This window comes from Vigna umbellata, chromosome 6, assembly GCF_029865625.1.
Source record: "Vigna umbellata cultivar VRB3 chromosome 6, Vumbellata_1.0, whole genome shotgun sequence".
Lineage (NCBI taxonomy): Eukaryota > Viridiplantae > Streptophyta > Magnoliopsida > Fabales > Fabaceae > Vigna > Vigna umbellata.
In genome coordinates, this window is record NC_142170.1 from 15608724 (window position 1) to 15622941 (window position 14218).

The following is a 14218-nucleotide window of genomic DNA, read 5'->3' on the forward strand; positions in this document are numbered from 1 at the left end:
ATAGTTTTGGTGAGACAATGGAGGAAGAAGTATATGAATTGTGAAGTAGAGAGAGAGAGAGAGGAAGAAACACGTGTGCAGATACTGGTAGACCCCACACCGAACCCTTTAAAATGTCTACCTCACTAGGGCGCCAAAACCCCCCAATTTCTCTTCTCTCTGTCTCATCCGACCTTACCACCTTCACCGCAATTCCAGCACCCCACACCCAACCCAACTGGTATGTCTTTTTCCCAACCCTAACCCTAACCCTAACCCTAACATTCTATCATTCTCTTCTTCGTCTTTCGGATTCTTCTCATCTTTCTCTTTTCAATCCTTCACCACTTCCATTTCACCTTTTTTTTCTCCTTTTTTTTTAATATTTTTCTTCTAGATTTGCAATTTTATCATTTTCGGAGTTCTATGTTATCCGCTTTAGCCGAATCGTTATTTTCTCACTTAGATTAACCTTTTTCATCATGCTCATTATTAATCAATTAGTGATTTTGAATTAGGGAGGTACGAGTTTATATAAATTGATTGGGGGAAGGAAAACTACACCTACCCGATATCAGCAGATTTTTCTTCCACTGATATTTTCTAGCTCAAGTTTACATCTTTCAAGTTCTTTGTAGTGTTTAGTATCTCTGCTTGCCTTTTGCTCTTTGTTTATTTCAATATTGGGGAGTGCATGAAATGACAGTTTCCTTGTGTATGCTGTGCTAATTTCAATATATTTGTCCATGCTCAAAGGAATCCGAGATTTGTCTTTCCTCATCCTGTCAATAACTTAGCTTGCTTTGTAGAATCACTACCATCTATTGTATGATTATCCTCAAGTTGAATGAGTTTTAATTAACTGGATTTACTTGTTCTCTATCTCACTTTTATCGTGACAGAACTATCCTCACTAGACAATTGAAAGAATAAAATGCCCTTTTCTTCTGCCTCCATGACAGAACTCAGTGAAGAACTCAGTGAAGAACTCAGATTCAGTTTAATGAACACTGAGTCTGCTAATCGTGCTAGGAGTCCTAATGATACAACCGCCCTTCTGCCGGTGGGTTCACCATCTCCTTTTGCCCACTGGAATTTGAATGAAACATCTCAGTTTATTAGCAATGAACCAGCTGGAGGAACTTCAATGAATGATTCCTCTCAGTTTAGAAGTTGTCAGAATTTTCAGAGGGACCATAATTACTCACACAGCACAGAAGAACACGATTCCTCTCAGTTCAGAAGTTATCAGAATTTCCAGATGGACCATAATTACTCACACAGGGCAGAAGAACATAATTTTCTTCCATGCAGACCAAATTCTTGTTATCCATGTCCAGAAGGATACATAGGGTGGCCATATCAGTATGATAGGCACAACAATCTAACAATCCCTGCTAATGTGAGGAATGCTGTCTTCAATCTAAATAACTTTGAGAAGCCTGATGGTGGTGGGATGTATGTGACCCCAGGTTATGGGTTAAACACCAGGCCACAAATGTTTAATCCTAGGGGAAGAACAATGAGTGGTAATATTGATCAACCTTCACTAGATATGAATCTGGGAATGACACTCTGTAATCCAAATCAAGGTGGTGCAGAACCATTGCTTGCAATTGGAAAACATGATGAAAAATTTAGGACCATTAGTTCTGGAAGTAATATCAATGAGTTCACATCAGGAGCTGAGATGCCAAAATTCAATTCGACCTGTCATCCTGAGAGTGCATTTCTTCCTCCAATCAGTACTTATCACAATCAACAGGGTAGCAGAGACTCCTTAAATTCTGGTTTAGACACAAATGTTGCTTTTTCGGGTTTTCATAATGAAAGAGAAATCATATCTGATTTAGCTCCTGCAATCAATCATGAAGCTCTTTTTGATTCTAGACCTGGTTTATGTCTTGGACCTTCATACGCTTTTCAAAGGCCAGCCTCCGATGATCAAAACCATTATTTAGGACAGGTCAGTAGGAATTTAGGTCTTGGAGGTGTGAAAGACATAAGTATGGAATTTACAGACATAGGTCGCAATGTTGGCCCTGAAAGATGCATGGATCTAAATTCATTGCCAGTTGTTGCCAGTCAAACTGTGCCTTTTGAAAGTGGACAGAACAATGTGAATGGGCAGCTACTTCCCTCTTCAAGCAAAATGATAACTGATAACTTACCCGCTGAGCTGTTACATAAAAATAATGATAAGTTTACGTCACAGGTTTTCTCTACTCCTTCGTTAGCCATGGCCCCTAGAAGCACCAGAGGGCAGGATCTTACAAGTATGTGTTTTACTGCTTCATTCCTTATTTTCTGCTCATAAACTTTGGTATACCTCAGTGAAATCTCCTTAAATTTGACATCATTCTTAATAAGCATAAACATATTTGATCATCTTTAGCAGTTTTTGTTAAAACATAATGGAATTTAGTCTTTTGCTCCTTTGCTTTCTATTAGTTCACATAAAATCCATTTCAAATGTAGCAGGTGATTTGTATCGTTCTTAAAGTGTTATTTTTTAAGCTACTTTCTCTTTTTTTATAGAAGTTTTGGGCTCTTGATCTTTCATGTTCCAGTAGACCACATTCTTCCTTTTATTGTCTTGTTGATCTATTCAGCAGAGATAATTAGATAAATTATTTGCCACCGATTTGCGGTGACTAAACACTTCACCCAGACTCATCTTTTTTATTTAGAGTTGTTTTCTGTATCTACTGATATCTGCGTTGTCTTTTTAAACATGTGAAAGGACCAAATCTTTTACATAAATAAAAGTAAAATAAACAGGATCGTTAACTTGTGAAAGGACCACATCTCCAATTTCTCAGGTGGTACCTCTTGCTGTTTCTTGCCCACTCGTTTCTTTGTTGTGCTTGAAATAATTTAAATGGATAGTTATGAAGTACCTCAAATTGAACTATCCCTAAAACACACTCTGCAACCTACATTTTCAAGTTATTAATTTAGTATTATTCATGTTTGTTGAAAGATCTTCATTTAAATGTATTGCTTGCTCATTTAAGGAATAGCATATGGATTTATACAAACCTTTTTACTTGGTTTACTCATGGTCCTTCTTTCCATGTAATGTGGCATAACCAAGCAATAACAAGAGCCCTGATCATTGTAATGTAGGATTATTTCAAATGTTAGCATTTCATTTGATGCATATAGACAGACATCGCATGTCTGTAGATTTTAGAAAATTGCAGATGGAGTGAATGATCGAATGCTATTTACTTATTAAGATTCATTTTGTAGGTTATCATGGCCAATCTCAGGCAGGTGGTTCTATTCATCAATCAAACTCCCGTCTTCAACCACAATCTACTTCTGGTGATTACCTTCTTAAACGACATATAATTATATCCACTCACTATTTGGATATTTCTTTATTTTTATACAATGGAAGCAATAAACTAGCTTTTACAGATCTAGGAATACAAACTGGAAGTGGAAATATGACTGCTCAAGTTTCAAGGTCACCCATCATGTCATCTCTAAAGAGAGCTGCTTCCCAACCGCTGTCATCCACTGTCCAGAATCAACGCAGGAAGACAATGCCAACTCAGTTCATACATCCATCAATTCCAACAAGGACCAGATTGGCTCCATCAGTCCCAATTACATCCCGAGCAATTTCTCCCTTGGCCCACCCAGCCCAATCTATCATGCCCCAAGCTACTCAGTCTGTTGTTCCTCCATTGTTCCCAACAACTTGGACTAATTCTGCTCTACCAGCCCCAAACACAACCCGGGCAATTCCTCCTAAAATGCACGCAGCTCCTTTACCCCCACCTAATTACAAGAGAGTCTCATCTTTCCACCACCCCTCATCCTATACATCACCTCGTACAAACCTATCTAATCAGCATCAACTGTTAGCTCAGGCTTTGGCTCACAAGCGATTGAAGGCTTCAATTATACCAGCTGTTCCTAGAATTGCTTCCAATCACATTAAATTTAAAGGTATCACTTGGAGCTTCTTTATTTCTTACTGCGTATTTAACAAATTCCTTGTGTCCTCCTTGATTTAAGGAAGTTAATTTATTTCAGGAAGTTAATTTATTTGCGTTTTCTTCACCATATATTGAGGTTCATTTGCATCTACCTTACTGGTGCATTTAATAGGCATTGAAAATATGTTCATTATTCTGATGAGGGGAGCAGGATTATTATATTTTATTTTCAGTGAGGTTCTCAATTAAAAAATTGTTTTTCACGAATTGTTCTTATCGTAATTCCTTTCCCTAAAACGCATCCCAGGATAATCACTTTGCCGGTAGGGTTGTTTAAATTGAGTATATTCATAAAGGTGTGGCCTAAACACACACACAGTATCCCGGATCAAAAGAATATATATATATATATATATATATATATATATATATATATATAATTGCATTGAAGCCAACAATTTCGCCAACTGAGAATCCCGGATCAAAAGAAACTGAGAGATCACTGAAATTCATACAAAAATTAAACCTTAATTCATGAGGCCTGATACTCGTTCCTTGACTTCTGATATTCTTTACTTAAAGTCCATTATACTTTATTTGGCATATAACGTCAATTGTAGATAGGCTGTCGTGGGCAAAATCTCTGCCTTTCTTTTAAAATCTGGTCTATCAAATATATGAAGTGCTTCTGGCTCCTTTTAAAGCTCATCATTTATCTATGAATATCAATTTAACAGTGAAAGAATTAGCAAAAGTTGTTGCCTTTGTAAAGATGGATTTTGTTGAGTATTATGTTCGCAGAATGTACTAATAATGTGTTAGCTTTCTTCTGGTTCAGATCAAACGCCAGAACCAATTGGTTATAAGTGCTTTTTGTGCAAGAGGGATCTCTCCTACGAACCAGAAGGGCCTATTTCCCTTCCACCTGCATCGCCTTCTGTTGCTGTCCTATCATGTGGCCACACCTTTCATGAGTATTGTTTGGAGCGAATAACCCCTTGCGACCAATCCAAAGACCCTCCATGTATTCCTTGTGCCCTTGGCGAGTAGTGAACTTAGTCATACATTATTATCTCAAAAGTTTCTCAGTGGTAAGTAGAAAGAAAACAGATTTTGGAGTAGGAAAGGTATAGTAAGGTTATATTTATTTATGTATGAATATCATAGCCATGTCCGAGCATCTGTTGAGATTATTAATTATATTTACATTTTAGATTGATGCCAATTATACGTAGTTACATAATTATCACTTGACATTTGCGATTTTTTCTTTTTAAGCACAGTTGGTAAAGCACACTTTAAAATAATTTATGAAGTTTTTAAAATGTTTTATTTGAATAAGAAAATAAAATTATTTTTGACATGGAAGTGTAACTTCTTAAAAAAATTTACAGCATGATGGAATTGGAATTTTAGCACTCAATGGAAAAAGATAAATGCAGATTGATCTATGTCGTTTTGATTTGTTCTTCATAAAAATTGATAAAGAAAATATAAACATGTTGCAATAATGTTATTGTAATGTTTTATATTTCTTTTGCATCTTATTAGTTTATAATTGATAAAACATAACACATTGCATTTTTTTTTCATGCTCCTTTGTTTTCTTGTTTGGTGTTAGAAATATAGTCCTAGTTATTATAACTTTATATTCATTGATAACAAATTCATTTAATGTATTCCTTATTTCGAATTGTATCTATTTTATGAATAATAATTACATTATTTCACTTCATATATATAAAAATAGTCATTTCAACCAATCCCTAGTTATTTCAAGAATACATAATTGTATCTAATTGTTGTGAAGCATAATGAAGTAAAGAAATTAAATCAAGTCATTTTATTTATATTCTAAAAGGGAATTAAGGTTGCTTAGCTGCAGTCCTTGAGAGAAACTACATATGTTCAGCTTGGTGCTCAAGTTTGGTTGTAATAATTACTAATTACCATCAATTGATTATGTGTAATAAATGGATCAATTTGATTCATTAATGGCTTATGAAAAACTGGGTGGAGTTGACTGACATAATAAAATAGGTTAAAAATCTTAATTTTAATTTTTTGTGTTTTTTATTTTTATATTTATAAAATTTCTTTATATATATATATATATATATATATATATATATATATAAAGTATATTTAGTTATATAAATATTGTTTTTAAAATTTTTAATTAATTAATTAATATATTTTATTAAATAAATTAAAATAATTATTATCTTTAAATATTAAATTATTATATTATAACTAATAATTCAAACTTAATTTATAAATTATAATCCTTTGTTATAATATTATTACGTACTTACATATATTTAAATAATATTATAATACAAATAGCTTATTCTTTTAAACTATTGTTATTTTAATTTTTAATTTTGTTTTTAAAAAGTCTAGTAGATCAGCCAAACCTAATCTACTCACATCCACCAAAATAAATTAATAAGTTAAAATATCAACCTAATCCATCAAATTTTGACATCTTAGTATATACTTTCGATAAATATAATTTACTCCTATTTAAGAATCACTAAAGTATTTATATATATATGAATATTCATCACTAATTTATGATGAATATTAAATGAATCTATATAAAAGACACCGGATGTAATGAATACATATATGGATATTTAATTATTTGTTTATTTATGAGTGGATAAAAGTATTCAACTTGCAAATATCGACTATTCATTAATAATTCAAAATGATGATTATTAGATTGTCACGTCAATAAACACTAACGATCGGTCATAGAGAACTAAATTTATGAATTTCAAAATGAACGAAGATCTAGGTAGAACTTGAAAGATGAATTAAAACTAAAAACATTTAATAGTTTAGAAATAAAAACATAATTAATTATATTTTATATTAGAACATTTTGCATAAGGTTTATTCGTAAGAGAAACATACTCATCATATAATTGATTGGTTTATAATATAAATATAATTACTCTTGCTCTTTTTATTTCTTTCTCTTAAAAAAATAGAGATTAAGGAATTGGTGGATAAACATTAACCATCACCAAGAAAATAAACTGTTTTATCTCAAAAACATCCTTATCCCACAACGATAAAATACCTCCTGCCGAATTAACCATTGTATTTGGTATTTATTCATGCTATATTTTTATATCAATACCATCCAACAACCTTTGTTTCTATCCATCATCTCAATCTTATCCTTCATTATTAATTATTTCACTCTCACTCTTTTAACTCTTCCTCATCAAAACCTATCTTTATGGGAAAATGACACTTGAACAACCATTTTTGACAACATTTAGACACGCGCACACGTGTCAAAATCTGAGTGGTCCATTTTCATTTAATTTTTCCAACTGGACCACTCAGATTTTGACACGTGTGCGCGTGTCTAAATGTTGTCAAAAATGGTTGTTCAAGTATCATTTTCCATCTTTATGTTCCCTCTTTTTCTAACTTACTTCCAATCTCCATTTGCTTAGGAGATACAAATCACCACATCTGCCTCATCAAATATTTTCAAAATTTAATTTTTACATCAGTGAATAATACATTTTTATTTTATCAATCATTTAACTTAATAATAATTCAGTGAAATGAAACATAATATAGTTTTTGTTTGAAAATATATAATCGAGGAAATGGATTTACTTTACAGCGGAGGCAGCCTAAAGACGGCGACGTAATAAAACAATGTTTTTGATTTGTGGCCGGCCGGTTATTATATTTTCGAAATTATTAATGTTATTATTATTAAATAATGATAAATGTGGTAATGATAAACACTGACTCACTGACTCCTCAACTTCCAACTGTTTCTTTCGAAAGTTGTTTCATATTTTATGACATCAGTGTTCTTTGTCACTCTCTTGCTAAATCTCTTCGCTTTTCTCTTCTTATGAGCTTCAATGGCTGCCAAAACCTCACACAAAACCCTCTGCGTCGACTCTCCCATGCTCAAGAAGAAGCGCCCACGCAAAACCATTCCAAGAGACACTCCCTTGCCACGAACCTCACCCTACAGGGGTGTTACCAGGTCCATTCATTCATTCTTTTTCGATCTTCGAATCCATTTTCTAAGATTGAAAAATCATCACTCAATGTGTATTCATTCAGGCATCGATGGACAGGTCGATTCGAGGCTCATCTCTGGGATAAAACTTCCTGGAATCAATCGCAGAACAAGAAAGGAAGACAAGGTTCTTTAATTTTTCTCCGTTCCTGTAAAATTATTACCAATTTCATCTCTCATTCTTGATTTTGATCTTCTCGGTTCACGGTGGATCGACGGCGGTGGAAATTGAAACGGCACTGCAGTGTATCTGGGTACGTAATATAATAAATATATAATTTTCACCAATAGTCATTGGAATAATGAACGAGTGCGTGATTTGTTTGTTGCAGGAGCATACGACGATGAAGATGCTGCGGCACGTGCTTACGATTTGGCAGCATTGAAGTATTGGGGTCCGGAAACCGTCCTCAATTTCCCTGTAAATCTTTTCGTTGAATCCTTCAGACGAACTTTCGTTGCTTCATTAATAATTATATATATTATGATAAAAATGCACTGTTCATTCTACGTATATAGCTATCAAATTATGAAGAACAGCTTAAGGAGATGGAGGATCAATCTAAGGAAGAGTACATCGGATCCTTAAGAAGGTTTTTCCTTATCACTGATTTGTGTGTAGTCTTACTGTTCCACCATGAATTAATTTTTGATTTGCAGAAAAAGTAGCGGCTTCTCTCGGGGCGTCTCAAAATTCAGAGGCGTAGCAAGGTATAAGTTAGATAGAATGAACAATATAACCAATAAATAATCGATATAATTAGAATATATTATAGCTCTGATACTTTATTAAATCTAAATTAACCTTACAAAACCAATTTATAAAATAGATTTGCACTCATTTATACTCCGATTGATTGCCGTGGAACTTCCAACCGATATTTGATTTACTTCCTTTTAGAAAAGTAAAAGGAATTGGAGACACATTGAATTTTTGTGGGTCATATTGTGTTGAATAAAAGAAGTTATGGGTGCAACGAAGGACCCAATATTCTGCAAAGCATTATCTGTAGGATAGGTCGTTGGTGTGGATGTGTGTAGCTTCTTTCATCCCTCTGTCGTTCTTTCCATCCACAAGTTCGGTTCTTAATAATGATCATTAATGGAGTGAATGGATCACACAGTGCCCATTTTTCCCGAATAATTAATCTTTTTATTCACTTACACATATTTCCCATACTCTTTTATAAGCAAAATATAATAAATAAAAGGTAGAAAAGATGTCGTGGAATTATTTAAATTATCTTGAATAATAAGTTGAAAATTAGTCTGAAATGTTTGTTGTCACCAATTTATAGACACCATCATAATGGAAGATGGGAAGCACGAATTGGCAGAGTCTTCGGCAATAAATATCTATACCTTGGAACATACGGTAATTTTCCTTGCATTCTTCCATTGCTATCATTAAGGTTCTCCTCCTTCTTTTAGGGTAAATTCAGTTGATAAAGAAATTGATAAACTAAAATATATTAATAATTACTATTTATCAGTACAAATTGTTCAAAATTATAAACCACATGCATATATTTGTTTAGAATTTATTGTCTTACTCATTGCTAGCATTGTTATTTTTTGTCATGAGTTGACAAAATTGGACTCTTTTAGTTTTTGCTTCGAATAAAGATAAGACAAATGGTCGTTTCTTAAAGAGGAAATATATATATATATATATATTATTTTTTTAATTGAATGCATTGGTACTCAACAATTAATTTTTTAAAGATAAAATATCCTTTCTTCCATCCCAAAATAATTGTAATTTTTTTTTCACGTGAATAAAAAACAGAAATGGTTTTATCAAACTAATGATATAATTTATTGAACAAATTAAGGACAAAAATTAATAGTATTTGGTTGAAAATATTCTAAGTGTATGATTGATTGAAAATATCAACGAGTTCAAAATGTTTTTAAAGGCTAAATAAAACTATACTTTAAAACGGGAAGAGTGTATAAAGATTGCATGCAATGATATTCTGTTTATGAAAATTATTGAAATTATTAGTAATAACACAACGAGGTATGTACAAATAGTAAAAGCTAAAGAATATTTAAAATTCAAAAATCAATTATAGAATATATGACGTCTATAATTTAATACAAATTATTAATAATACTTTTATATTCATAGTTTGTTTTATTTACTTTTAAAGAAATGGAAGCACTCCTTTCAGTTGACATTTTAAATTATTACTAAATATTTTCTTAAAACATTTTAATGATAGTGTGTGTTTCCCTAAACATGCATGACAAACAAAGAAGACAATCTTAAAGAAGGACACGAATGTACATGAATCCATTTGACAGGCTTCCTCCAACGTGGGACCCAACAGGTCAAATCAACAAGACAATGAAAATGATGGAAATGTGCAATCGAATATAGGTAGTTAAGAAGTAGATCACCAAACTCAACTGCTCATTAAGGCTACTTAAATATTGTCTATTTCTTTCAAACATTTTTAAGGAGCTGCTAAGTACAACTTATAAAACAAACAATTAAATAAATAAATATTAACTGCAATAAATAAATTATAGAAATATATTTTTTTTAATTAAATAATCTGAATTTTTACTCTATGCAATGCAGGTACAGAAGAAGAAGCAGCAGTGGCATACGATATGGCGGCCATAGAATACCGTGGACTTAATGCTGTTACCAACTTTGACCTCAGTCGTTATATGAAATGGCTACGTCCAAAAGACCAATCTCAACCTCAACTTCAAGCCCACGATGACAGCCCAAGCCCAATACCATCTGGACCTGAATCTCGAAATGCCACCTCAACATTGGGCCCTCCGCCGCCGCCGCCACCTTCTTCACCCTCCACCTCAAACCTTCCTCCTCGTCCTCCTCGCACATTCCCCGAAGATATTCAAACTTTGTTTGAAACTCAAGATTCAGCTGGAATCTACACAGACACTGATGACATTATATTTGGCGACTTGACCTCCATTGCTTCACCAATTTTTCATTGTGACCTTAATGCTTAATTATTAATTTCAACAACGATTTCTATTGGTTCCTTTGCTTATATAATTGCATGCATACATTCATTCTTTAACTTAAACATTTATCTTCCTCCTCCCCATTCTTTTCTATTGCTATTTTTCATCTCTTTCTTCTTCTATCCATTCTTATTCTTATTAATTATGGTTAAACTAAATGGAATGTAAGCCTCTCCCTTTCACCTTCAATTTAAGATTTTCAAAACATAGAGCATGTTAATTTTGAACTCAGGCAACTGCTTGGTTTGGATTATACGTGAAACAAAGTTAGCCAAATTCAGAATAACACATGAAAGCAGAGAAGTGAACAAGCATCAGAGACAAGGATTTTCAGCATTTGATTACATAAATCATAAATGCTTCAGAGACAAAGTTAGGCATGTTCAGAACACTTGAAAGTGGGACTACAACGATTTATAAATTGGAATCTTTTGTTGGGAGATTTGATGACTTGGTATCTTTGTCTTCCGAGTTGAATCTTGGAGACACCAAATACACAACAAATCCGGCAAAATATTCAATTTCCTTCGAAAACGACACCATCTGACACGGTCTGTTAACTACTTGTGTTTGTTTGCGTAGCAGTTCAGAGATTGAACCAAGTTTGGTAACAGAAATTCCCCATTACACTGTGCAACAGAGCTTTGCATCCATGGAAGCTAAACACATGCAAAACGCCTGGTAACCTGTCAAAGGGTACCTGCAGAGTTGGAGAGGCGCAGAGGAAAATGTAATTGCTGTCAAACCAATCCTAAAATTTAGGTTATTATAACAAAATGGTTTTGAGTTATGCATTGCTTCAGTGATACCTGTAGTCCATGACGAATTTTGATTTTCCTGCCCTCCCCAGCTGCAGTATCGTCTGACTCCCATTCTCCTGATCACAGTACAAAAAAAATGATTTAGGGAACAAAACACACACACTATGCCCAGCATTTAGCTCTAATTATATGATTCACCACCAACAGAAGGTCCGAATACTCTTAACATACCTCTAAAGTTAGCTGGAAATTTTTAACTGATCTTTGGATTTTGAGTCCTGCCTTTCCTTTATCTCTGAAGTCAAGCTCATATTGTTTTGAAATCTGAAAAACCAATGAAAAAATTAAGCAAGTCTGATTGTAGATACAAAGAATCTACCCTTTCAGGCTCCTCCTACCTTGTTGTAAAGTGGGGCCTTTGAGAACAGTTGATGGACTTTGTCCAGCTTTCCGTCCCAATTCATTGGCAATCCCTTTATATGCTGTACCTGTACCAAAATAACCCCATTTTTACAAAATTGGAACTTGAATATTGAAACCTAATCCAACTGTAAATAATAGCATTTAGATGTGAATCCAAGATGGAATATTCAAACCTAACACATTATAGAACATTCATAGTTAACCTGGTTTGTGTTCTTGAGTGGCATGCATTGATGCTTGGGTACATATGCTCTCATGCTTCTGTGACTTCCTGTACACGTTGTTATGGTGGGTATATAGCTGCATGATCATCCAAGTGTTGAACTTAGGCAGAGGATAATGAGAGTTGGTGGGGGGATGGAGAAAGATGAAAAAGATACTGACTTACGTCACAACAGCAAGAGGTGGCTTTGGTTGTTTACCGCCGGAATTACGACGATACGCCTAACAATCAAACAGAGGATGATGGTTGAAATTAACACTAATTCGGCAAACATCTTCTACTACTGACAAACACTAGCATGAGTTTAGAAAATAGACAAAAGGTAAATTAAAAGAGAAAAAGGAACCTGATCCCAAATGTAGTATTTTGAGCCTATGAGGTTAGCTGTTACTGTGCCAAGAAAAGTATCATCAGAACGGGAGAGTAATCCTTTTACACTCTGAGCTACGGTGAAGTAAGACCTCCCATTCCGCCGTTTGTGGTGGGCCACGGCCAGTTTCCTGTTCTGCCGTCCCTGGCCTTCCTATAATGGTGTTGCCCAAGTGAGAAGCAGCAACTAAAAAATGCAATGACCATACATAACAATATACTAATTCATTACCACCACATACACAATCATACATAACAATATACTTATTCATTAGTCTAAAGAAATGATTATGAGCAGAAGAGTCGAATTGAATTGAGTTGAGTTGAATTACATTGGTATAAAGAGAGAAGAAAGTGCCCCCTGACAGTCCATGTGGCGTTTGCTCCTTGAGAATAAAACATGTGCACCTTCCAACATCTAAGGGCAAGGGTCTACAGATCAAGGACCTGGACATTGTCGAAACTAGTTAAATAAGGTGAAGATGAGAGTGGAAAATGAAAAGAAAAGATGAGAGAGAGAGAAAGAGAGATTATGAGAGAGAGACTTGTTGGGCAGTGTGGACCAGGAGGAAGCAGGAGCAGACTCAGAATCAGAGTAGTCCCAGATGTTGAGGGAGGTTTGAAAGTGGTTCATCTGCATGCAGAATTCAAGCGAGGAGGGCTTCAAGATTCTGTCAGTGGAGAGAGACCTGAAAGGCTTGGGCTTGTTGACATTGACATTGTGGTTTTCCTTGTCGGGGTGTTCATCTTCAAATTCAAACTGAGATTTTCGGACACAGTCAGTGCTGGAGCTTCGGCAGTGGCTGGGGTGGTTCAGAGGATTGAAGTAGAGAGAACTGTAAGTGCGTGTGGTTGAGACCGACAAAGCGTTCGTCTTCTTCATCGTTCCTGGAATTGTTGTTGGACAGCTTAAATTAGGAAACAGGCAAAACAACCATGGCAATCTTCGAACACAACACTGGGAGGATCTAACAGGTACGCATGATAATGAATTGGGTAAATACTAGATTTTTATTTCAATTTACTCTCTGCAAGTGGGTCCCTTCGCCATGTTTGAATTTCAAAATCAAGCTTTGGGCAACCCACTACTTTTTTCCCATTTTTTATTTTCCTACCCACTCACGCCTAACGGTAACTATTCTACTATTCAAACTTTCATAATTTTCTGTATTTGCAGAAAAAAGAAAAAACAATATTCAAACTCCCACCCACTCTTGTTTGTGACCGTGGCTCCGAAAAAAAAATGTTCAAACACTTTGCTCTTGTTTGTTTTTAATTTTAAATTTATGATTCTTGATTTTAAAAAATTCTTCATTTTCTTTTCTTTTAATTTTATATAATATATTGTCTATTAAGGGTTTCAAAATGTGAAGGTTCAGTTAGGGTTTAAGATTTAGAGTTTTCAAGATTTAAAGTTTTGAAAATTTAGGATTTT

General features: G+C 34.2%; 3 protein-coding genes across 4 annotated transcripts; 2 read left to right on the top strand and 1 right to left on the bottom strand.

Moving 5' to 3' along the window:
• Positions 1-75: 75 nt before the first annotated feature.
• Positions 76-5157, top strand: LOC124843264 (uncharacterized). Of its 2 annotated transcripts, none has more exons than XM_047319968.2 (5): positions 76-220; positions 882-2255; positions 3235-3309; positions 3406-3942; positions 4771-5157. In XM_047319968.2, the coding sequence occupies exons 2-5, from the start codon at positions 914-916 to the stop codon at positions 4980-4982; spliced, it is 2166 nt and encodes a 721-aa protein (XP_047175924.1). In that variant the 5' UTR covers positions 76-220; positions 882-913; the 3' UTR covers positions 4983-5157. The 2 variants fall into 2 exon arrangements, with proteins under 2 accessions (XP_047175924.1, XP_087948587.1); XM_088092461.1 differs by having other exon boundaries at positions 116-220; positions 942-2255.
• A 2562-nt stretch (positions 5158-7719) lies between these two features.
• On the top strand, positions 7720-11027 carry LOC124843265 (AP2-like ethylene-responsive transcription factor At1g16060). Its single transcript, XM_047319969.2, has 8 exons — positions 7720-7962; positions 8043-8125; positions 8244-8252; positions 8331-8419; positions 8518-8591; positions 8659-8709; positions 9297-9373; positions 10589-11027. Exons 1-8 carry the CDS (start codon positions 7835-7837, stop codon positions 10990-10992), a joined length of 915 nt encoding a protein of 304 aa, XP_047175925.1. The 5' UTR covers positions 7720-7834; the 3' UTR covers positions 10993-11027.
• A 26-nt stretch (positions 11028-11053) lies between these two features.
• On the bottom strand, positions 11054-13870 carry TLP8 (tubby like protein 8). The gene is made up of 9 exons (XM_047319954.2): positions 13329-13870; positions 13116-13230; positions 12761-12937; positions 12580-12635; positions 12395-12491; positions 12167-12256; positions 12000-12092; positions 11817-11884; positions 11054-11707 (listed from the first exon to the last, which is right to left on the bottom strand). The coding sequence occupies exons 1-9, from the start codon at positions 13664-13666 to the stop codon at positions 11632-11634; spliced, it is 1110 nt and encodes a 369-aa protein (XP_047175910.2). The 5' UTR covers positions 13667-13870; the 3' UTR covers positions 11054-11631.
• Positions 13871-14218: the final 348 nt, after the last annotated feature.